The 26,046-nt window shown below is 51.2% G+C and overlaps 1 protein-coding gene across 1 annotated transcript in view; it reads right to left on the bottom strand.

Annotated features, from left to right (window-relative positions):
* SDK2 (sidekick cell adhesion molecule 2) overlaps positions 1-26,046 on the bottom strand; it is a 270,400-nt gene that overhangs the window by 204,262 nt on the left and 40,092 nt on the right. Inside the window, exon 2 of the mRNA XM_006886394.1 lies at positions 2,596-2,838. Coding sequence (XP_006886456.1) covers positions 2,596-2,838 — 243 coding nt within the window. The remainder of the gene's footprint in view (positions 1-2,595; positions 2,839-26,046) is intronic.

Raw genomic sequence — 26,046 nt, 5'->3', positions numbered from 1 at the left:
TTCCCCTACCGTCTGGCACTGTAAGACCACCGTAGTTATTCACTGGTGGTCTTGTTGAACCTCAGCATTGCCTCAGACTCACAGAGACCCCCAGGGGTATGGAGAAGAGCTGGGTGTATGTCACCAGCTTTCCTTAGCTGTGTCCTTTTAGAAGCAGATTGCCAGGCCTTTCTGTTGAGGCACCTGTACGTGATTTTTTGAACCACCAACTTTTCAGGAAAGGATGGCAACCAAGTGCTTAACTGTCTGTGCCACCAAGTGTTCAAACTCCAGCTCCACCACTAATGAGCTACGTGACTGTGGGCATCTCTCTGTGCCCAGCTGCACCCCAGCTGGGGAAGTGGACAGTAACAGGGTAGGTGAAAGGAGTCAGATGGCAGGAATGACCCCTAAAAGGTGGCTGTCACTACTGCTCTTTGCCCGTGTCCCCCTGTGAGCACGCCCCCCAGCCCGGCCTCCCACCAGCCCCACACAGGTAAATAACGCCATAGCCTCCCAGCCTTGAGTGGAAAAAAGATGGTTCTCATTTCCGATGGGTTTATTTTGCAATTAACAGAGAGGAAGGGAGCCCTTTCTTCCATTTCAGCTGGAGGGTTCAGAGATTAAACTTACACCATTGATTAGAATGCTTTCGCCTAATGGTACCATCATCATTTTAGTGTGTTCAGATTCATTTGAGCTATAAAAGTGATGATCATAAAATTTTCACTAACTCTTGGAATTCCTCCCAAGAAGTGTGCTGGGCTACACGGTGGACAGGCCGCTTTGCCTCGGTGACCCCGCAGCAGGACGGCGAGCATAGAGGACTTGACCGCTTTACAACCTGGACCTGAGACTCACAGAAGAGGAGGACTTGGCCAAAGGTCCCACAGGGCCAGCTGCCCGGCCATGGCGCCTGTCCACGCCTCACATCTGGCTATTGCTCCCCAGGTACCCTACTTTTCTGAAGACTCCTTAGCAGATGAGATGTGGTCATCATGTGGGTATCACCCCTCAGCTGCCCTTGAGCCTGCGACTGACAGCCAAGGGACCCTGAGGGGCTGCACCAGCTACCAGTGGGGTCACCAGACCCTGAACCATGAGGAACCAGCCAGGTGTCCCTCAGCCCTGGCTGACAGTCTGTGCGGGGCATCTCTCTCTGTCCCCCTCTTGCCCACCTTAGGCACTATGTGCACTAGGAGAAATGCCATCACCTGAGAGAGAAGGTGGTCCACTGGTCTGAGGAGGGGCTTGGAAAGGGAGGGGACAAGACTCAAAACAAGCAACACTTTCTTCATACTGACCCGGGAGGGTGGAGATGGGGGGATTCTCCGGGGGGTTCTCTGCTCCCCCTCCCCACTTGTCTGTCAGTCTGTCCTCCCGTGGTGGCTTGCATGCTGATGTGAAGCTGGAAGCTATGCCACCAGCACTTCAATACCAGCAGGGCCAGCCTTGGTGGGGAGGTTTCAGTGGAATGCTGAGGCTAAGACTCAGAAGAAAGGCCTGGCAATCTCGTTCTGAAAAGCAGCCACGGCACACCATACAGATCAAACCGAAACACTGTATGACTTGCTTGCTTTGCCTCTGTCATCAGGAGGGCCACTGGCTGGAGGAGGACACTGTGTCCAGTGGTGGGTCAAAGAGGACACAAGACCCTCAGTGAGACGGAGTGGCACAGGACACAATGAGGGACCCACGTGGTGTGACCAACACAGAAGCAGGAAGGGTTTCCTTCCGGTGAGCACACAGTTGCCAGGACTTGGCAGTGTACCAATCATAGCTAGTAACACTTGTTGTTAGGCGCCGTCGAGTCGGAACTGACTCTGAGCTGACACTTCAGTGGATTTTCAGAGGCAGTTTAATTACACAGGAGGAGACTGTCCATCCTTCTCCTGTGGAGCAGCTGGTGGATTTGAACAGGGTACCTTTGGGATTGCAGTGCAGTTTCTTACCACTAGGACATCAGACTATGACTCGACGGCACTTAACAACCACCACCACCACCAAACAAACAACAAGAAGACACCAGAGCACTCTAATAACACATGAGGTATCATCCATTCAACAACATTTAACCACCACAACAAACACACAACACTCACCCCCACCTCTCCCCAGCTCGCAGGGGAGGCTTCTGGTCACCTACTGCTCCTGGCCTTAAGTGGGCAGTTCAGCCCCCAAAGAAGGGGTTGAGAGTCGGCAGGAAGACACAGTGGTTGACAGTAATATTGAAAGAAACGAAGTCAGGATGTTTCTTAGATACAAGGACGGTGAGCCTTTTTGTCTTATGTCCGTGGGGCATATGGTCAAGAGGTGCCAGTCACTGGACAAACACCACAGGCTTGGGAAAACGACAGGGTCTGGAAAAGGGAAGAAGACCCTTAATGAGATGGATCAACACAGCCTTGCAAAGAGGGGCTTAAGCAGCCGTGATTGCGAGGACCAGGCAGGGTTTCTATGAGTCGGAGTTTGGCACCTAACCACAGTGGTTGATGAAATCATTTACGCCCATCACAGCGGTTTCCTCATTTAATCCTCCCGGCTGGAAAGTTATTATTATCATCCTTTTCATGTCTCTCAATTTGTAGCTTGGAGGAGTGCAGCTTGAAGGCGCACAGCGCGTATAAGGCGGAGCGGGGTTTCGAACCCGTGGCCCCGCGCCTGCTGAGGGTGTGAGCAGGCCTTTCAAGGCCCAGGCTCCATCTGGAAGGCAAGGAAGGCGGAGGGCCCCAGGGGCGGGGAAACGAGGCCGGAGGAGCCGCTCTGCGCAGCGGCGGGGAGATGGGGCCGCCGCGCCCGGGCGCGCATTCATCAGGCTGCTGACCCCGCGCACCGGCGCTTTGTGGCGTGGAACAAAGACTGCAGAGCAGAAAATTGGAGTTCAATTTGCCGTCCATTCCGCACGCAGCACTCAGCCCATTCCAGTCCCTGGCAGGCACCTCTGTGCTTTATCATAAATAATAACACCACGCGGTTCCATGGCCCTTTCAGCAATTCCCGTCCCTGAGCAATTTACAAGCTGGATTAGCAACAGGGCTTGCACATAGGCGCGCGCGGACAGGCCCAGCAGCTCACGTGGCCAAACGGTGCACCCCCCCCCCCGCCCCTTCGGGACTGTGACGGATCTGAGAGCGGCAGGCCTTCATCCTGCCCCCGACCCCCATCCTCCCCTGTGCTGGGCTCTCCTGCCCTGACACGCTTTCCCCCCCAATCTCACACTCCATCTCTTTTCCTGAGCGGTGCAAATGGTTCACACACTCAACTGCTACCCAGAGATGCATGAATAAAGGCCTGGTCATCTGTCTCTGAAAGCTCTGTTTTGCTCTCATACATATGGGAAGTAACAGTCTGTTCAACTGGTGGCTGGTGCTGGTCTGCAGGACTGCAGCCTCTATCCTGGGCTGGACAGAATCCCCTTCCTCTCACCAGAAAAAGTCTTAGATCTCTCCTCATGGGAGGTTGCTGCTGAGTACCACTGAGTCTGAACCGGCCCACAGCTGACCCTCCAGCAGGCTCTCAGGGGCAGGACATCACCCGGGAACGGCTTGTCCAGCTTCTGCGAATCAGCTGGTGGATATGATATTAATAAACAGTCCCATTTCCTTCCAATTTCACAGAGCAGCATGGAGGGCTGGTGGCCAGGCAGACTCACCAGGTCCACCTTACATTTGACAGGTGAGATTTTGGGACTGATTCAGGAGGGACGCTAACAGTTGCCATTCGGGGTGACAGCCCAGGGGTCCCATATCTGGTCTCCTTAAGTACGAGAGCCACAGAGAGGTGTTCAACCACAGAGGCTTGGAGAGGCTGGGCTGGCCTCCTCTGAGGCTGGGATATTACAGGGGGTCTTGGGGCAGACATGTAGGGATACCAGCCACAGCTTCTCCTTCTCCCATTTAAAAAGCAAAACCGACCTACAACCAGGAGAGGATAAAATAGATGAATGGGACCTTCTAAGAATAAAATCCCTATGCGCATCCAAAACTTCTCCAAGAGGGTAAAAAGGGAAGCCACAGACTGGGGGGAAATATTTGGCAATGACATGTCTGATAAGAGACTTATATCTAGAATTTATAGACTACTTGAGCACCACAAGATAAAAGCAAACAATTCAATTGCAAAATGGGCACAGGATATGAACAGACACTTCACCAAAGAAGACATTCAGATGGCAAACAAACACATGAAGAAATGTTCACAATTCCTAGCTCTAAGAGAGATGCAAATCAAAACAACTGTGAGATAGATAGCATGTCACTCCAGTAAGAATAGCAAAATAGAACAGCAAGCAACAAATGCTGGTGAGGTTGTCAAGAAACTAGAACCCTGATTCACTGTTGGTGGGAGTGTAAAATGGTGCAACCACTACAGAAGGTAGTATGGAGTTTTCTCAAAAATTTGAAAACAGCAATACCATTTGACCCAGAAATTCCACTACTGGGAATATACCCTAAAGAAACCATAACTGCCACCCAAGCAGATACATGCACACCCATGTTTATGACTGCTTTGTTCACAATAGCAAAGAGTTGGAAACAACCCAAGTGCCCATCAATAAATGAATGGATAGAGAAACTGTGGTCTATTCACACAATGGAATACTATGCTACATTGAAAAACAAGAAACTCATGAAATATTATTCAAAATGGGTAACCCTGGAGGACATTATGCTGAGTGAAATATCTCAGTCACAAAAGGACAAATACTGCATAGTACCACTGTTGTAAAATGGGACTGACGTCGGGGTTGGGGGGAACCTAAGATAAGAGGGGATAAATAATGTATATTGCATTGAAACAGATGAGGGAGAGAACTGTTTAAAAGGTATATAATTAGGTATTATTTTCATGACAAGATCCCAGAAAAAGAAGTGCATATTAAAGTGGACTGTGGACTTGGTGGCGGTGGGGACTGTATAACAATGAAAGAATTTTTTTCCTTTACAAAGAAAAAAGTGAACTGGGGGAAGGGTGGGCAGGGAGGAAAATGTGTAACAATGAATGAATAGGAAAAAATTTAAATGGGAATAATATGCTGTAAAAAATATGTTGTATTAAAAAAAAAAGCGCAAAACCGGGGAGGCCTTACCTGGACCCTCCCACTGGCCCTCCCCAGTCCCATGCACTCCTTAGGAAGAAAGGCTCAGTAATGGCCTTAGGTGGCCCTCTCAACCCTAAGAAATCACCCTATCCAGTGTCTTAACCTCTCTTCCTCTTGAATGTCCCCTCTCCAACACGTCCTGTCTGCCCAGCACTGGGCGGCCCTCTGGCTACTAGCAGATGGGGCAAGGTTCCCATGGCCTTGTTTAAAAAGGCCAATGCACAGACTCCTTTAAAGAGAGCCCCTTCTCCCCACTGCCCGAGTACACAGCAGTCTGGAGAGAAGACAGAAAGGTTGAATGTGGGTGGGCAGACAGGGTTCGAAGCCCACCCTGCATTTCCAAGGTGCCCACCTCTGGTCAGCTGCCTGTGTGGAGAGCTGCAGCTTTCGTATTCGCACTGTGGGAGTTCTCCCTCACTTAACTCGCAATAAAATCATAAAAAGCTGGAGACATGATGCATGGCCGAATGCCTGGCACCTGGGAACACGAGAATCCACTGCCGTGCCAGGGCCTGAGTCTCCATGTTTCAGGCCGTGACCTGCGTTTCGGGCCTGTGCTCTGCATGTCAGGCCCACACCCTGTGTTTCAGGCTGCAGAAGCAGTGAGGGTCTCTGGTCTCTGCTAAGGATCCCTGTCCAATGCGTATCCACCAGGAAGGAAGGTCGGGCCCAGGCCAGCCTTCCCTCCCTCCTCAGTGCCACATTCCAGATGTAATCATGCCCAGCTCTCTCCAGAGAAACCTGGACCCGGCAGCTGGTGCTGAGAGAAGAGAGAGACTGAGAGACACAGAGTCCTACCAACGAGCAAAAGGCCAGTTTACCAGGGACGTCTTCACCAGGGTGCCTGGTTCACATCGACATGGGGTCTATGTTCACTCCCGGCATGCCCACCAGCTCTTTCAGGAGGCAGGGTAAGAAGGAAGTGGCCGCGGACGCTAGACCCCCAAGAGGACCCTGGACTGCAGGCCCCTAACCTGCAGAAAACCTCTGGCCACCCACAGCATCTGAGCACCTCAAGTTGGAATGGTTTGTGGAACTCACTGAGCCCAAAGCACTTCTTGGCAGAGAGGGAAACTGAGGCAGAGGACGGTAACAGAGAATCTGAGCCCAGACTTTCTGACATTTGAGTCTCACGGCTTCACTGGTAATTGTTAGCCTCACTCTCCTCATCTGTAAAATGGATATGAGGGAGCTCTGGTGGCCGAAAGGCAGAGTTGTGCTGCCAACTCAAAGACAAGTGGTTCAAATCCACCAGGTGCCCCACGGGAGAAAGGTGGGCAATCTCCTCTCATAAGATTCACAGCTGTGGGGTCAGCTATGAGTCAGCTCTGACCTGAGGGCAATCAGGGACTCCATGGCAGGTACCCCAGTGATGCAAACAGCGACACACTCACCCGCTAACTAACGTTTGGCGATTTCAACCCGTCAAATCGCTCCCGGCAGAGAACTGCCCTAAGCTGGACTCAGCAGCTGCAGCAGCGGCTTCTGCCTTGGCAGCTCCGTGGGAGCAAACCTGGTGATCTGTGTCTGCACAGCTTGTAACTCGGACAAGCTGGTGGGGCAGTTCTGTTCGGTCACAGGGATCGCCAGAAGGAATAACCGACTCGGCAGCACTCAATACCCCAACGCGGCGATCGGTCCAACCACAGAGCTGGAATCCCAGGCCTAACTGCACCCACAGAGGTCCCAGATCCCATGAGGTCACACGCACAGGAGACACCGGCGTGTGGGCTTCAGTGGAGCCTCTGGGGACACACGTCCACCCACACGGCCTCACTGACCTCTTAGCCACTAGAAGATGCAGCACAGTCATTTTTGGACCTCACTTCTCCACCCCGAGTCTCACCTGGAACAGGAGCTCACGAAATGAAGGCTGGAGTGACAAGAAGAATGACGGAGGTCCCTCGTTTCCAAGGGGCTCTGTCACGACCCCAAGCCCTCCCGGATCCTCCACTTCCCACTCTCGCTGGTCACTTTGGCAAGCACGGAGCCCGACCTGCCCTGGCTGGCCTGGGCTGGTGCTGTGACAGGCGCTCAGCAGTGGGCCCCGGGCCGAGCTCACGGTGACTGACAGTGTGGCCACGAGCCCGCGGGCACGGGATTGGCATGCTGGCAGCAGTCTCGGGCCTGATGGACGGCCTGCCAGGTGACAGGCCTTCGTAATTCATTCCCGGGGAGCCAAGTCTTTCTGGGAAGGAGGGTAGCATGGGCTTCCACCCCAGCTCCATGTAACCCCTCTTCCTGTGCTGTTGTGGGGGGCCCTGGGTGTCCCTGACTGAGTGGGGAACAGGGTGCATGGCCATAGACTGCATGGTTCTATGCACTGGGGAAGTAGGGGAGAGCTCCCCAAGTTCCCCTTTCTTCTCTAACAACGTCCCCATCAAGGGAGAGGGAGCTGAGTGTCACACACTTTTTGTCCCCTCTGTCCTCTGGCTGGGCCAGAGAAGTGGGCCTTTGGCTGGGTCCTGTCCCTCAGACTTCAGCCTCGGGCCATGGTGATAAGGACCAGGCCGCTCAGCCTCTGTATACGGGCCCTAAATCTAGACGCTCTGACCGTCCCATTATGCAGATAGGAAAACTGATGCTCAAAGACAAGAGACTTAGCCCAGAGACGGCTAGAGTGTGTGTGAGACAGCCATGACTCACACAGCATGAAGCAGGAAAGGGAGAGAGGTGACAATGGGCGGCCCTTCCTCCCCACCCGGAGCTTCTCCCCCCAAAAGCGGACCCCCTGCCCCACCACAGTGGACACCTTACTTCCCATGAAGGTGGGCTGGCCGGGAGCGCTGGGAGAGTCAGAGGGGCGCCCCTGCAGGGACAGTCCCACCAGGAACAGCACGTAGTCAAGGTGCCAGGTGGCTGCCGAGAGCGCCACCTCCTTGGACAGGGGAGCCCTTGGGTAAGCGGCTTCTCCGGGCCTCGCCGCAGGTCTCTGCCCCCCTCCCCAGGCTCCGAGGGGTAAGTCATGAGGAGGAAGGGTTTGCCACCACAGTGAAGGGCCAAAGAGCCCAGAGAGGAGAGGGCGGTCACCCAGGCCCTGGGGGCGGGGGCGGGGGCGAGGTCTGGCAGGGGCCGAGCCCAGCGTGGGAAAGTGGGGGTTTCCAGGAAGCCTGCACGTTACTGGAAAGGACAATAAATTAATATAATAGGGCTGTTTGGCTGGTGACAAGGGATAAAACATGTGGTCCAAAAAAAGCCTTCTGCAAGGTCGTCAAGTGGATGAATGTGAAGGCCAGTGGAGCTGGGTACCGGGCGGAAAGAGCCCGAGGGACTGGCCGGAGTGGTGGGTGGGGATCCGATGATCACCGCACCTCTGTTGGCCCCCACCGCCTCTCTGCACTCAGCTGCATTCCTCCTCAGCCTCAAGTCCAAAGGCTCCTCTCTAGACAGAAGGCCACTTGAAGGCATGCGTGTACCTGCCCTTGACCTTGTGCCTTCTCTGCCCACACTGCTTGCCCCACACCCACTCTCCCAGGGAGGACTCGGGGGCCTTGCTGCTTAGGTTTCTAGGGGGCTTGACTCCAACCCATGGACGGGTTCTCGACCCTCAGACAGAAGGCAAAGCATGTTATTCACTCATTCACCCATCATTCATTAGTTCCCTCCTTTACACACTCTTGTAATCATTTACTCACTCATTAACTCATTCATTCCCTCACTCAGTTATGTAGTCATTCATTCATTCATTCATTCACACATCTAGTCATTCATTCACTTAGTAAATATCTTCATTACCACCTACTATGTGCGAGGAGACCTCCCAGTGAGTAGCAAGGAAATCTTTGCCCTCAAGGGGTTGCAGCCCCCCATGGAGAAGGACAAGCCAGGTGCCAGTGAAGGCAGTAGGATCAACACTGTGTTGAGGGGGAGGAGGGGAGGATGACCTGGCAGCCTACAGGACAGGCAAGCACAGGTCACCTGGATGGTGCGAGGCTATCAGGGAAGGTGGCCCTGACCAGCATCCTGAAGTTACAGCCACAAGTCAGCCAGGCAGAGGGCAGGAGGAAGACTCACAGGGTGAAGGCACCATTTATGCAAATCTTGGAAGCATCAGTGGAATGGTGCCTTCTGGGAATGTGGGTTCTATCAGCGTGGAGTGAAGGGTGATGGGCGGGCTGTGAGGCAGGCGGGCCTGTGCCAGATGAACCTGAACTTGTTTAGGATCCACATGACCTTGGACACGTGACAGAACCTCTCTAGGCCTGTCTCCTCATTTGAGGAGAGCAGGATAGAGATGCTGACATCCCTACGTCACAGGGTCGCAGAAAGAAAACACAGGAGAAAATGAAAAAGTTGCTCCCTGCGTGGCTTCTCTGTGAATGGACACACTAAACATGGTGAGGCCAGGGTCCCAGAGAAGAAAGGGCTTACACACTGTGATCTGGAGGGCACTGGGGAGGGGTTGGGGACTTGAATGCGAGCATGTGTATGTCTGAGGGTGTGTGTGTGTGTGTGTGTGTGTGTGTGTGTGTGAACGCACACAGGTGTGTGTGCAGGAGTGTCTGTGTACCTGTGTATGTGAGTGTCCATGGAAGTGTGTGAGAGGATGTGTGCCCGTGAGTGAATCTGTACATGTATGAATGTGTATCTGTGTATGCATGTGTTACTGTAGGTGAAAGTGCTATTGTATGTGTGTACGTGAATGTGTGTGTGACTGACTGTACATGTGTGTGTGTGACAGAGAGAGAGAAAGAGAGAGTATGAATTTATGTACTAATGGCCCTGCTGGGTGCTTGGACTCACCCCAAGTCCCACCATCCTGTGGCCACCTCCATCCTCAGCCGCCCCTGATTCTAGTTCCTTCTGTTCCCTATTTCTATAGAGAATCAATGTGGAGACGGAGTCTGGGAAGACAAGAATGTGGAGGGCAGTCTTGAAGGACCCTCACCTTCTCAGCACAGAAGACGATCCCGGGGCCCTGAGTCACCTCTGCAACCTTCACGCTCAGCGAGCATCAACGGTGTGCTGGGCGCCGTGGCACAAAGAGCTGAAGACAGCTGTGGGACACGGCCCTGTGCCCACACGGAGGCCCCCAGGCTGGTGGGAGAGATAGGATTCACACGGGAGGAGGTGACTAATGCAGTAGAGGCCAGTTCAAACTTGGCAGTACAGGAGCTGGGAGTGGGGGTGGGCAGGGACACTCGGGGCAGCGTGGGGCCACCAAGTACTGCTGGGGACTCAGGGAGGAAGAGGGCTTTGTACAAGTCACTCATTCACCAACAGCTCCAGCAGCCATCTCTACAGCAGCCACTGTGCAATATACTGGGGAGCAGGGAAGAGCACCTGAAGGGGACAGAGCTCGGCCAGAGAACATGAGACCCAGAACTGGACCTCGACGGTGAGGAGGAGAGGTAAATAAAACCACTTGTGGCACATACTTCCTGCCCCTCCCCGGGCCAACAGGCAGCATGACAGATGGAGAAAAGCCTGAAAGGTCAGTGATTTCATCTTGTTTGGATCACAGTCAACACCCTCGGTGCCAGCGGTCAGGAGATCAGGAGATGCACAACACTCGGAAAGTGTGCCATCCGGGCAAAGTCCCGGAGAGCGATGATGTCAGTTTAAAGACCGAGCTGCACCTGATTCAAGCTGCAGTATTTCCAATCATCTGCTACACATCTGAGAGCCAGAATATGACTAAGGATGACAGGAGAAGAATCAACACATTTGAGCTGCGGTGTTGGAGAAGAGTGCTGAATATCGCATGGACTGCCAAAAGAACAAACAGGTATGTCGTGGGGAAGGTGTAGCCAGAATGTTCCTTGAAGGCAAAGACAGCCAGCTTGATCTCACATATACGGGATGTGTTGTGAGGTGAGACTATTGCTTGGAGAGGACCATCATGCTGGGGAAGGTGGAGGGTCGGTGAGGGAGAGGAAGACCCTCAATGAGACGGACAGACAGAATGTTCATGGCAATGGACTCAAATGTGTAGAAGATGGTAAGGATGGCTCAGGATGGGGGGGGAGTTCACCTCTGTTGCTCATAGGGTCGCTATGAGTCATTCTCAACTACAACAACGTGACACATACTTTGTGTAAACCGGTCCAGGATTTGAGACTTCATCCCAAGGCAATGGGAAGCCACTGAATGACACTGACATCAAAGTGACATAGATGAATTTGGATGTGTGGGTGGTGGTGTTTGTTTATAATCCTGGCTGTGCAACAGAGGTGAAGCGGAGGAGACAAGAGGGGACACTGAAGTGCAGGTGGGGCTGCTGTTAGCAGGAGTCCAGGGCAGAGACAGTGCTAGTGCCCAGGCGGTGGCAGAGGGGGTGGTGAGAAGGCAGGGCACATGAGAGCCACAGGGAGGGAGAGGGAAGGAAGACCCGTGTTAGATTTGGCAGTGGGCTGTCCCAGGGTGAGGGGAGCACCAGCAGGGATGGCTCCAGTTACCGAGATGGGAATGCTGGAAGAGGACCTGGTGGGGGATACCCAGCCCAGCTTGGGCACGTTGTGGGCATGAAATCACTCAGGTGGCCAGTCCAGTTGGACGTCCAGGTCTGGAACCCAGAGCTGCACAAGGGGTGAGACACCAGCTGTCAGCATCGAGGAAATTGCTGAGTGCTGTCATCTCAATTCTGACTCTTAGTGACCCCAGATGCCAAAGCAGAAAGGCCACTTCGTGTTTCCCGGGGAGAAATCTTTCCAGGGGACACGTCCCCAGCTGCTTCTCTGTGTAGTCACCGAGCTTTCCTCTAGCAGACACAGTGCTTCACACAGATGTACGTGTATGTGTGTATGTGAGTGCACTGGTGGTGTGAGGGGCTGCAGAGCTGAGCAGACCCACGGCGACCCTGTGAACCACAGATCTGAGCCCTGTCCTGTCCTATGCCGTCCCCATCATCTCTGATACACTTGAGCCCACTGCTGCCGTCACTGTCAGTTCATCTCATTGAGGGGCTTCCTCTCCTTCACTGACCCTCCACCATTCCAAGCAGGCTATCCCTCTCCACGGGCTAGCCTCTCCTAGCCATATGCCCAAGGTACCTGAGACGAAGCTTTACCTCCCAGGAGCACTCTGGCTGCACCTTCTCTGAGACATATCTGCTTGGTTTTCTGGCAGCCCATGTGTATGTGCATGTAATGTATAAATTTGTGTATATGTAATATATGTGTGTGAATTTGTAATGTATGTGTCTGTGTAATGTATGTTGTTGTTGTTGTTATGTGCCGTCGAGTTGCTTGCGACTCATAGCAACCCTATGTACAAAAGCCCTAAACTCTGCTCTGTCCTGTGCCAATCACACTGTCTCCGACACTCCCATCCTGATCATCCCAGTCACTGAGTCAATCCACCTCACAGAGGGCCTTCCCCTCCTGCACTGTCCCTCCACCCTCCCAAGCATGATGTCCTTCTCCAAGGACCGGTCTCTTCTCACAATATGTCCAAAGTATGTTAGACGGAGCCTCAGAATCTTTGCCTCCAAGGAGCCACCCGGTTTAACCCTTTCCAGGACAAGTCTGTTTGTTTTCCTAGCCGTCCATGGTATTCTCAATACTCTTCTCCAGCACCACAGCTCAAAGGCATCAATTCTCCTTCTATCCTCCTTGGTCATTGTCCAACTCTCTGATGTATAACAAGTGATTGTGAAGACCATGGCCTGTATCAGATGCACCTTAGTCTCCAGAGAGACACCATTGCTCTTTAGTACTTTGGAGAGGTCCCTAACAGCAGACTTTCCCATGGCAATGTGCCTTTTAATTTCCTGGCTACTGGTGCCAAGAGTGTTGACTGTGGAGCCAAACAAACTAAAGCTGTGAACAATCTCAATCTCTTCACCATCCATCCTGATGCTGCCAATTGGTCCAGTGGTGAGAATCTTTGTCTTCTTGACACTGAGCCTCAATCCATATTGGAGTGTATAGGTATGTGTAATGTATGCGTATATATAATGGATATGTGTATGTAATGTATGTATATGTGGTTGTTGATTACATTCGAGTCGAGCACGACTCATAGCGATGCTATGAACAAAAGGCCTGAATTCCCTCTACAACTATCGACATTTATCAAAATTCATAGGGTTTTTGGAGGCATGTATGTATATTTGTAATGTATATGTGTATATGTGTGCATATGTACTTTATGCGTATATGTAATATGTGTGTTTATATGTGTTTATATAATGTATATGTAATATATGTGTGTGAATATGAAATGTATGGGTATGTGTGTATGTAATGTATATGTGTATAATGTGTATGTGTGTGTATATGTAATGTATATATGCAAGTGTGTATATATGTGTGTAAACATGTCAGTGTATGTGTAATGTTTATGTGTATGTAATGTATATGGGTATATAATGTATATGTGTGTAGATGTATCTAATGTATATGTATATATGTGTATATGCAATACATATGTATATATGTAATGTATATGCATGTATATATGGAATGTATATATGTGTGCATATGTAATATATATGTATGCGTATGTGTATATGTAATGTATGGGTATGTGTAATGTATGGATGTGTGTAATGTATGTGAGTAGATAATGTATATGTGTATAGATGTAATGTATATGTTCATACAATGTATATGTATGCGTATATGTGTGTATGTAATGTACACATTGTTGGTGGTGTTAGGTGCCCTCCAGTCAGTTCCAACTCCTAGTACACAGAACGGGACGCTGTCTGGGCCCGTGCCACCCTCACAGTTGCTGCCACCTTGAGCCAACTGCTGCAGCCACAGTGCCAATCCGTCCTGGTGGGGCTCCCCCTCTTCTGCACTGACCCTCTATCTTCCCAAGCATGGTGGCCTTCTCCAGGACCTGATCCCTCTCCAGGACCTGATCCCTCCCGACCACACGCGCTGACTGTGAGCAGTTTCCATTCTTGTTTCTGAGAAGCATCCTGCTGGCACTTCCGAGACAGATGAACTCATTCTCCTGGTAATCCATGGTTTCTTCAGTATTTCTCCCCAACACTGTAATTCACAGATAGCTGTATCTACGCGGCTATATATGATAGAAGAAAGGGGCAGTGATGAGGAGGGTGGTTTCTGAGCACCGCTGAGAGCATCCTTATCTCTGATGGGGTCCTGCACCGCCCCTACTCCGCTCACGGACAGAGCAAGAACAGGTGTGGAGAGCCTACAGTGTGCCACGCCGTCCCAGGTGCTTGCGGTATACATCTTGGCACATCCTTCCCACAGCCCTTCAAGGTCATTATCATTCCCTCCACTCCGACAGATGGGGAGACAGCCATGCCTCGAGGCTCAGGACTGAGCGGCAGAGGAGGAGTCAAATCTGGTCAAATCCAGTCCAGGTTCTTATTCCAAGGAGGGCTGTCACCTTGATGAGCTTCAGGTGAACAGAGAAGCCTGCTTCTCTTTGTGCTTTCCCAAGAAAGTTCCAGAAGCAGGGGTAACCCTCAAATCACCAGCCCTCCCTGAGGGGCAAGACTTAGGGGACCACAACACCAGGAGGTCCCAAGGCTACTTGGACACGCCCTGCTCCTGAAGAGTCCATGCTGGTGGCCAGAGGGCCTCTCCATCCCCGCCCCTGGGCCACCTTCTGCCTCCCTCTGTCCCTGATTCTTGCATCCTCTGTTGTCCACAGGCACCTGAGCTGTCTGCTTGTCTGAAATGGGGTTGGGAGCAGCACCCCTTGATTTAGAAGTAGGAGTGGCATTCACTTCCTAAATAACATGTCTCTGGAAACCCTATGAACTTTGATAAATGTTGATAGTTGTAGAGGGGCTTCAAGCCTTTTGTTCATAGGGTCTCTATGAGTAGTGGTTGACTCAAGGGAAACCAACAACACCACCACCAACCACCCCTTGACACTGCATTTATCCCTGAAGGTCGAGTGAGAAGGGTCGTACAAGGCCAGTCACTTCCAGTCACAGATACCATATGGACCAATCAATACATCCCCTCTGGACCAAGACCAGACTCAGGTGGGGCGCGTGGAGCCACTTCTCCCTCCCTCCTTTCTTCCTGCACCTGCCTCTCTGGGCTCCCTGAGTGCACCCCAAATTTTGCAGCCTTTCCCAGGGCTCTCCCAGGACAGGCTTTTCGTTCCATTTAGTGTCTCACATTTGAGTCTTTTAATGTCATTCTGGCTACTTGAGCTTTTTGTAAATATCCCCTTTTGGGGACTTAGCCTCCTTTCCAGTCATAAGGGGAAAATCCTTACCTGTCCAGAAGAAAGATGATGACAAGGAAAGAGAGGGTTAGCTTGTAGCGAGAAGCACTTAGGAGTGGGCACCAGGGAACCCAGAAATGGAGCAGCAAGGAAGGGGCAGCCGAGACGCGGGAGAGACGGGGAGATTCGCTTGGGCTCCACTTTGAGACAGGAAACGGGGGAATCCACTTATCTGAAGCGAGGGCAGCAATAACCACATGAAAAATGGTGTGATTATTAAACAAGGGAGGTGAGGACGCTGACACAGGGAAGGCTTCTTGCTCTCGATCGCCAAGACAGGGAGGTGAGAAGGTGGCAGGAAGGTCTGTACACGCCTGTCTGCCCAGTGGGGGTCTACATGGAGGCAGGGGTGTAGATCCGTCTACAGTCTTCCACGCTTCACTGGGGCAACACTTAAAGCATGTGAGAAAAAAAAAAGCAAGGCAAGGGCGCTCTGGTGGCCTAGTGGCAAGAAGCTATGCTATAATCCTGAAGTCGCATGGTTCAAATCCACCAGATGCTCTGCTGGAGAAGGAGGGGCAATCTCCTTCTGTGACAGTCGGATCCAACTTGGCAGAACACATCAAGGGGGACAAAAGAAAAGGCAAGTACACACTCCTGTTTGCTCTACTCCTTGTTTCCCTCCTGGTGACCACTCGGGATATCCCCTTCTCTAAGCTCAAGGACCTCTCTAAAGTTCTAAAGAGAAAGGATGCAATTTTTTTCCTTAACTTGTCAGGAATTTTAATTTTTTTTTCCTCCTAAAGAAACCAGCTGGAGAGAGGATGAAAGGCACCCAAGTGTCGAGGACTCACCTTCATAGGGTCGTTATGAGTCGTCTGCCACTCGACGGCACTTAACAACAAAGAAACCAAAGCCATGACTCAAAGAGATGTATGCACACCCATGTTTATTGTGGCATTATTCACAATAGCAAAGAGATGGAAGCAACCCAAGTGCCTATCAACAAATGAATGGATAGAAAAAAAACATTTTTTCTTCACGATGAAGTATCGCGCAGCATAGAAAAACAGAAATAATAGAAAAAAATAGTTTTTCACACAAGGAAATAATATGCAGCACTGAAAAACAATAAACTCATAAAATATTACACAACATGGGTGAGACTGGAAGACATTATGCTGAGTGAAATATCTCAGTCACAGAGGGACAAATACTGCATAACGCTGCTGTTATAAAATGGGACTGATATGGGGAGGGGAAAATAGGAAAAGAGTGGCTAGATAATGAACACTGTTGGAACAGATGAGAGGAAAAACTGTCTGAAAGGAATATACGATTAGGTATTATACGTGGGACAACAACTTGAGACAGGAGGTACAAAGTGGACTGGGGGAGGGAAGAAAAATGTGAAATAATGAATGAATTAAAAATAATATCAATCTAAAGTCTAAGGTGTGCCTGTCTGATCCAAGCCACGGTCTTTCCATCTTTTCTTTTACTCCCTATTCATCTGAAAGTTGGACAATAAGTAAGAATGAAGGAAGAAAGGTTGATGCCTCTGAGTAGTGGTGCTGGAGAAGAGTATTGACTATCCCAAGGACGGCCAAAAGAACAAACAGGTCTGCCTTCCCAGAGGTGTGTGGTTCGAATCCACCAGATGCTCTGCTGGAGAAGGAGGGGCCATTTCCTCCTGTACTAGCCAGATCTGATTTGACCACATACACACACACACACACACACACACACACACACACACTAAAATTTTTAAAAACATGTCTGTCTTGGAGAAAGTGCAAGCAGGGATCTCCTTAGAGGGGAGGAAGGTAACACTTTACTTCGGGCGTGTTATCCGGTGGGGACTGTCCTTGGATAAGGAAATTGCACAGGGACCGGTGGAGGGTCAGAGAAAGAGAGAGGAAGACCCTCAAGGAAAGACTGATGAAGCGACTGTACCAAGGGGCTTGGGCATCTCCGAGATGGTGAGGATGGTGTAAGATAGGACACAGTTTAGATCTGCTGCTCACAGCGTCGCTGGGTCTCGGCTAACTTGACCCCACCTAACGACAGCAAGACTGGTGGCCACCTCCTGTCCACTGTACATGGTGACTGGTGTGGGGCTATGATGCTGGAACTTGGCATTTTACGTACCCCCAGTGTCACTGCGGACACGTTTCCGCAGAGCTTCTAGACTAAGACTGTGCAAAAAAGCTTGGCTGTCTACTTCCAAGATCCAGCCAAAGACAATCCTACCGACCACAGCAGAGCAATGCTCAACATGGGGCTGGAAGCAGAGCCCTCGGAAGCCAGAGGGCAGAAACGATTCAAGCGTGCCCTCAGTTTTGAGGACAGTACAAGACAGGAAAGACGACCGATCAGTTGTCCAGGGAGAGACGCATCATGACTCAGCAGTCATGGATCTAACTGCCAGCAAGGATCTAGCAATTACAGAAGCAGCCGTGGAATTGAAGCAATTCAGTAACACCTATTGAGGACAGAAGGCTGGGCAGGGCCAGTCAGGAGTGGGCCCGATATTCTCGGTGGGATGAGAGCAAGAGGATAAAAACGGCACCAGCGCTGGCCCCTTCAGTCCTTCCTCACGGTCTTGAGTTTACCAGTTCTAACACGTTAGAAGCCCGCACAACAAACAAAAATGTGCCTGACCCTATGCTGGCCTCACAGTCATTACGATGTTCGAGTCCATGGTCATTGCTACGGTGTCAAGGCAGCTTGCTGAGGGCCTTCTTTGTGTGGCTGTGGACCGTCTACTTTATAAAGCACAGTGCTCTCTTTCTGGGACTGCTCCCTCTTTGATAACACGCCCCAAATACGTGAGACACAATCTCGCCATCCTTGTCTCTAAGGAACATTCCGGCTAGCCTTCTTCTAAGATGTTTGTTTTTCTGGAAGTCCTTGGCACAGTCAATAATCTTCACCAACATCACAAATCAAAGGCATCGATTCTTCTTCGGTCTTCCTTATATCACTGCCCAACTTTCTCACGCCCCTGAAATGACTGAAAAGAACACAGGGGTTTCTTTCTAGTGCACCTTGGTCCTCCAGCTGACATCCTTGCTCCTGAGCGCCGTTCCTCTGTAGGGCGCTCTCCCCCGGCCCCCACCCTAGTCTACTTTTAACAGACCTCACGCTACCATGTTAACCTTCAGAGGGAATGCTTTCCTTTCAACATACTTCTTTTTAAAGCTCAGTTTCAGGTTAAGAGAAGAATTGCACAGAAAGCACAGATGATTCCTCCCAAGCCCCATCTCCCCCTGCACACGGCCTCTGCTGTTAACACCGGCATCCCGTGGTTCATGTGTTACTGCACATGGAGCAATGCCGAGACCCTGCAGTGAACTCAAGCCCACGGTTTACGTGGCTCCCTGTGTTGTCAGCCCTGTGGGTTTGGACAAATGCACAGTGTCATGTCCACCAATACTGTGTTTCGCTACAGAAGTTTCACAAGACGGCTGCTGCTGACAAGTGCGTGTGGGGACAGCCAGGCCCTCTTAGGACACTTCCTGAAAAGCCCCAGGACATGCAGCCCTATAGATCTGCTCTGACAGAAACCAGCAGTCAACCCTGGCTCGCGGTGACCCCACATATGTCAAAGAGAACATGCGTCACAGAGAACAAAAGGCAGGCTTTTCTAGTCTCCCCCTCCCCCGACTTTTCTAGAACTCTAGGCTCTTTTCTAAGGAGCCCTGGGCAGGCTCAAACCCCCAACCTTCATGCTTGAGGCTTTGTTAGTGTCCTTGTACCACCCAGGACTTCTCCTCTGAGAAATCAAACCCCAAATCAACCCACTGCCATTCAGCAAATTCTGGCTTCTGGCATTGCACTGAGGGGCGGCTGTGGGATTCAAACCATCAACCTTCCAGTTACTGGCACAACATGCTAGTCTTACACCAACAGAGTTCCTTGCTATGGGGAAGGGCTTCCAAGTCCTCCTAATAACCAACTCCAGTGAGGCCTGGGCTGTCCTGAGACCACGCCTGTCACACGCTAGCTCCCCTGACACTCGCGGCACCTTGCTCTCCACCGCCCTCTGATGGGCCGCCTCTTGCTTCCCTGGCACCTGTCTTCTCATTCTCCCTGGAAAGCGAACATTTACTTTACTTTGTGGCTTCCAGATATTGTATGGATGCTCAGTGCTCCCAGACCTTGAACCCTGAATAAATGAACTGCATTTTCATGATCCTCCAGGTTCAAGCGTGGAAAGTATCCAAATCTGAACTCACATCTCAGCACACTCCTAAACTTCTTGCCATAATTCTCTTGAAGAGCTGGTGGTGCCCAGTTCTGAGTCGTTCATTCCACAAACAATAGGGGTGGTCCTTCCCTCCTCTCCCATCCCTCCCTCCTCGCCACATCCTTTCACCCACAGCCCAGTGCATAGCCCAGAGAGCCAGCCTATTATATTGTGACGCTTGTTCTGCTCAATGCCACCGAGTCAATCCTGCCTGTTATTGAAGTAGACCTGATCCTTAGGGTTTCTGAGGTTGTAAATATTTCTGGAAGTAGATGGCTTCATTTTTCTCCCCATGGATTTGAACCACCAACCTTTCAGCTAGCAGCTGAGCACTGAAGCACTCTGTTCCCAGGGATCCCTGATCTCTAGCTAGGGAGCCCTAAGTAAATGATTCACTTTAGTTAATAATGAAGTGTCAATATTGCTTCCTGGAGCAGCTGATTCATGGTATAATGTATCAATACTGCAGCAAATGCACCGTAAGAATGCAAGATGTTTCCAGTGTCTGGGCCATAGCTGGCATTCGATGAATCATTTTTGAATTAGCAATAGTTCTCGGAGTTAATCCTAAATATTCCTTAAACAACCATGCGTGCCCTTCGCCTCATCCGCCTTCTTGTCTGACCTAGATTCTAACTCCCGTTCAGGGCTCATTATCCTGGGATGGAGACATCTAACGGGCTCCTCTCCTAATCAAGTAACTGGAGGGCCCAAAGCACCTGGAGAAGAAGGGCCTGGTCACTTATCCCTGAACACAGGTCCACTCTAACGCGTGGCACAGGTAACCACTGTCAGAACCGACTGCAGTGACAAGTGGTTACTTCATGAAGGGAATTTCTAATCACTTGCTTCCCGTTTAAATGGCTTCAACGGCACATCTGCATAGCAGACACCATACCACTTAGCCAAGGATTCGATGTTCTTTCGGTCACTGAACCTGACGCACAGTGCTGCTGTTTGTACCATCGAGTCGGAACGGTGTCACAGCTGAATCTCCAGCAGCCTCCCCCAGGCAGTGGACCGCACAGGAGGAGAATGCCCACCGTTCTCCCATGTAGCATCGCTGACCATGCTCAGTGTACACGGTGCCAGGTCATCTCGTGGAGTCTTCCTCTCTTTCTCTGGCCATTCATCTTTCCTCCCATGATGCCTTGTTTCCAAAGACTGTCGCTCCTGACAACTTGCCCACAACACGTGAGACGGAGTGTCCCCTCAAAGAATGTACCTTCTCCTTGACAGACGGACGTGTAAAATCGAACTGTGTTCTTGACATATTTATATTCTGTTGTATTTTTTCACACATCAACAAACAACTATCTAATACATTTTAAAAGACAAAAGAAAAAGAATGACCCAGCTCCATGTGTCTGGAGCACTGAGGTTGGGAACTCTGGTCTTGACCAGAGCAAGGGAGCGTCTTGTCTGTCCATTGTCAGGCCCCTGCCTCACTTCGAACCCACGCCCTCGCACCTTCTCCTCCTTGCAGATTCTCCACACCTTTGCTGTGTGATTGCCCACCCAGCCCCAGGGGGAACCCCGTTACTCCTCCACACAGGAGGATGGATGGGAAGCCAGGCTGCCGCTGCCTCCCAGAGAGTCAGGCGGCCGGAAGGAGGCGGGGACAGGAGGAGGCTGAGCGTGTCCTTCAGAGAGCAGTGAGCTTCTTCCAGGAGCCAGGGCGGAAGCGACCAATTTAGCTAACAAGTTGCCAGGGCTTCGATAACGCTGCCAAACAACGAAATTGCCCTTCTTACTTACCCATGCCAGTGCCAAGCTGACGAGACAAACAAGCCTGTTAATTAGGCCTGCGATGCAGCCAAAGAGGGGGCACTTTTCCCAAGGAGAGGGGGCCAGGGGCTCCTCCTCTCCTACCGGGATGGGCACATGTTGGGTCTGGTCAGTGCGCAGGGAGCACAGAGGGCAGCATTTCTGCAGGGGTCCCCCCGGGTCTGGCCCGCAGGGGCAGGAGAGGCAGAAGATCTCTCCGTGACAGGACAGAGTCGCTGCCTCTCCCGGGGCTCTCAGCACAGCGGTCTGCCCAGACAGGCATTTAATAAAGGCGTTTAATAAAGATGAGTGTCTACATCAAAGGGACCTCTCTGTCTCCCAGGTCGGTCTCTCTGTTCCTCCCACGGCCCTGTGTCTCATCTCCCTCTGTCCTCCTCTGATTCCCTCCGCCAGCCTCAGTCCAGGGCAGCCTCCTGCCTGGGTCCCTGTTGGTCAGTACTTGTTGACAGGACCTGCCAGGAGCCACATCCTGATCCAACTCTTCAGTCATACAGGTCAGCATGGCGCTGGGCACAGCCGGGTCCCCAGTGATGAATGGCAAGCTGACCCTTCATGACAGAGCTGCCAAGTCAGCGGAATGACACCCCTGGCTGGAGCAGAATAACACAGCCCATGGCAGCCTGTCTGGCCACTGGGCAGCTGTCAGCACTGCAGGCTTGTGTGTTCACAGAGAGTTCAGACAGTTTTCAGTGTCCAACATCCCAGGCACAGTCCACATGGCCCTAGCGAGGACGTGCCGCCCTCCTGATCACCCTATTTGAAAAACCTCACTGCGAGGGATTGATTGCTCTCACGGTAACATGCAAGGCAGGGTGGGGAGTGGAAATCATAGTGTGTCAACGCTGCAGAAGCAGACAGCCTCATCTTTTACATAAGGAGTGGTGAATGGGTTCGAACCACTGACCTCTTAGTTAGAAGCCCACTCACTAACCAATGAGACATCAGGGCTCCTTAACTGCCAATCATCAGATCTGTTGATGGGAGGGGCCTCTCTCCTATGCAAATTCACTTCCCAAGATGCCATTGGCTGCCATTTGGGCCCCATCAGCCATAGATGCTTCAGTGACTTCCTGGCAGCACAGCTACCCCAGGCAAACTTGGGGACCCACCTGGATGCCAGCCCCGAGCCTTCTCTGCTGAGCCCCCACCCCGCCAGGACCTGTCACCCTTCGGCCTGCCTGGCTGTCACCCCTGGCAGTTTCCCCTCTACTTCCTCCGAGGAACTGGCTGGGTTTTTGCGTCTCTGCCCCCAAGAAGGGTCATTATTGCTAATGCTTTTCCTCCCCCATCTGTTGTGATTGTTTACACTCCACTTGCTAATTAGAGACTAATTAGCTGGTGCTGAAATTCATCACTTTCCAAACACAACGCAGCAGTAGGAAGAGCCCAGCGAGGCGGGCAACATCTGCACCTCTGCTCGGAGCCAAGTGCCACTGCCCTCTTCCTCCTCCTCCTCCACCACCAGCCTTCTCTGACATCCGCGGGGCTCGGGGCTCCGGGGCTCTGTTCCTCCCTGGGCCTGAGCAGCAGAGCGTGGTACAAGCTTCCCTGGGTTCCTGGGCAATGAGTGAATGCGTGCACGCGTGGGTGGGCGAGAACAAGACAAAGAGCAGATGGGACAGAGAGTGTGCTGGGTCGGGGGACGGCGACAGACATGCCATGTAGTGGACTCTGAGCGTCTGCATGGACTGTGTGCTCCACAGGGCGTTCGATGTCTGCCTTTATGAAGGAGATACCCAAATCATTCTTCCAAGTGGCTCTGGGTAGATTTGAACCTATAATCTTTCAGCTGAGCATGTTAACTGGACCCATGAGGGACTCCACTACAATGGGTGTTACTGTTGGTAAATACTGTTGAGTCTTCTACAACTCACAGGCACCAACTGGTGGACCCATGCCCTTACCTGCACTCTCTTCATGATCTCACCTTGCTCAGTCATTCGGCTGCAGTCACCATGTCAATCTGTCTCCTTGAGGCTGTTCCTCCTTCCCACTGACCTACTTTTGCTTGAATGATGGCCTTTTTTCCCTAAGAACTGACCCCTCCTAACAATATGTCCAAAGTATGAGATGAAGTCTCCCCATCCTTGGCTCTAAGGAAACACCCTGGCTGCTTCCTCCCAGACAGCTGTTTGTTCTTCTGCGTGTTCATGAGTAGTAAATGATTTCTGCCAACATTATAATTCAGAAGCATCAATTCTTTGGCCTTTCTTTTCACTGTCCAACTTTCACATGCATATAAAACAACTGAAAAGGCCACAGTTTGGGTGTGGTGCACCTTAGTCTTTAAGAGGCAATCCTGGCTCTTTAGTACTTTAGAGAGGCCCTTGACAGTAGGTGCGCAGTGGCAGTGGTAAAGACTCAACTTAAACTGGGATTCAATTTACCAGGCAACAATGGGCAATGTGGGGAAAGAATTAATGGGGTGTTTTTCAAGACATGATGCAGGCCAGACCCGGCTTCCCTAACATTTGAGGATACTGAGGAGGGAGGCAGTGACAGAGTGGGGTGGAGTGAGGAAAGGGAAGGTAGAAGGAAGATCAAGCCAGAAAAGAAAGGGGCAGGGAGAGAGGGTGGGCTGAAGGAGGCGGCAGCTGGCAGTGCGGACTGGGACTGGTGGGGTGTGACTGCATCGTGGGGCGGCATGAACTTAAACTATCCATTCGCATGACAGCCTGGCATGGAGCAGGCCTGGGTCCTGACCTCCCTGCCTCTCATCCTGGGGAAAGTGGCTGCTATTACCCACAGTTCCCTTCTTCTAATTGGGCTGTGGGTGCCAGGGCTGGGTCCTTCTACATCCTGCAGCCTCCCAGGGGACTGGGCTCCGCCTCTTAGGGGTTCCATCCTCATTGCGGGGGTGGGGTGGAAGGAAGTGGGTCACAACTGCCTGGCAGGGCTGCTCCAGGAAGTGCCCAGGACAGGCTGCAAACTGGAGCGAAAGAGTGGAGCCTGTCCTTTCTCTGTGACATCAGGGAAGACACCACAGCGCTGGCCAAAGGCTGAAGCCCCCAACAGTGCTGTGAAGACCCTCATCTGGGTCTAGGTTAACTGTATACCTCACCTTGATCATAGGGTGATGTTGTTGTTATTATTATTACCTTTGTGTCAAGCATGACTCATAGTGACCCTATGAACAAAAGGCCTGAAGCCCCTCTACAACTATCGACATTTATCAAAGTTCATAGTTTCCAGAGGTATGTTGTTTAGGAAGTGGATGCCACTCCTGCTTCCAAACCTGTCATGGTATGTTATTGTTCGCTGAATTGCCTGTGATGCATAGCGACCCTATCTACAATAGATCTGAACCCTTCCTTGTCCTGAGCCAGTCTCACTAATTCCGACACTCCAGCCCCCACTGTCCCAGTTACTGTATCAATCCATCTCAACCGGGGTCTTCCTCTCCTGCGCTGTCCCTCCACCTTTCTGAGAATGATGCCCTTCTGCAAGGACCAGTCTCTCCTGGCCACGTGACCAAAGTAAGTGAGATGGAGCTTCAAAATCCTAGCCTCCAAGGAGAGACTTGGTTTCACCCTCTCCAAGACAGACCTGTTTGGTTTTTTGGTAGTTCACTTAGAGTAGGGTAATAGGAATCCTAATAGCCTGGGTTCATATCTCCCCTCTGCCACCTTCTTGCTGTGTGCCTTAGGATAAGGTTCTCCGAGCTTGTTTATCTGTAAAATGGGGATGTCAACAGCTATCTATCGTCTAGGGTGCTGTCCAGATGATAGTTTACTTATTGTCATCTTCTTTCTTTAAAAAGAAGTCATAATTTCCATTTGAACATATTACTGTCTTTTGGGTGAGCATTTACCCAGCATGTGAGCTTCCCATTTGACAACTCATACACACATGGTTCCAGGGCACTGCGTGCTGTGGACACACTGGTCAGCGCCCTCGTGGCCTCCACCTGGCTTTCCCACGTCCATCCCGCAGGCTCCCTTCCCCTCAGCTCCCTCTCCTCGTCACCTTGGGGCACATGTCAGCCATTTGTTCTGCATGGTTGCCTCTTCAAAGCAGCACATCCCCTCAAAGGCGTTATTACTTATTTTACCAGCCAGACTATCATTTGGCTGTGAGGTTACCTCTGGGAGTGCTTTCAGTTCCGGATTCCAGGATGGTCTTGGGGTACCTTCACTCTGTCAGACCAGGAAGATTTCGTCATGGCTTTGTTTTGATCTAGGTTTTTCTCCCATTCTAACCAGAATCGTCTATCACGTCCTTGCTTACGAGCAGATGGGGGTGATGGCAGGGCACCATCTAGTTTTTCTGCTCTCAGGCTGGAGAAGGCCGCCAGTTCGGTGGACCAGGAGCCTCCTCCCGTCTTTGGCTTCCCTCACTCTCCTCTGCTCCTGGTGGGAAGAGACAGACTGCCACAGATGGATACTCACAAGCCTTTGAGACCCTGAGGCTGCTCACCACATCAAGGAGGAGAAGGACCTCATCTACACGAACTCTTAATATAAGCCAGCGGATCTACACGTCAACCAGGACTATGGCTCTGAGCCTTCAAGACCAAGAACTGAGACCCATGAGGTGATGGGAGAGAGCTATGATGTTTCCGGAACTCCGTCTTCTACATTTTTTTTTAAATGCTGTTGCGGTAGAAACAAGTCATAGTTGACCCTTCAACAGATTTTATTTTTTAATTTTAAAGTGATTTTAATGAAAGTTTACAGAGACTTTGGATTTCCATTCATTCATTGTTGCACTTTTTAATTTTTTTATTTCTTTTTTTCTCCATTGTTGTACTTTTCTCCCTGCCTTCCTCTTCCTCCAATCAGCTTTTCTTTTTGAAAAGTAAAAAAATAAATAAATATATTTG

The sequence above is a fragment of the Elephantulus edwardii genome, unplaced genomic scaffold, assembly GCF_000299155.1.
Source record: "Elephantulus edwardii isolate Elephantulus edwardi_28Jun2011 unplaced genomic scaffold, EleEdw1.0 scaffold00048, whole genome shotgun sequence".
In the NCBI taxonomy this organism is placed as follows: domain Eukaryota; kingdom Metazoa; phylum Chordata; class Mammalia; order Macroscelidea; family Macroscelididae; genus Elephantulus; species Elephantulus edwardii.
This window is presented reverse-complemented; position numbering and strand designations above follow the sequence as displayed.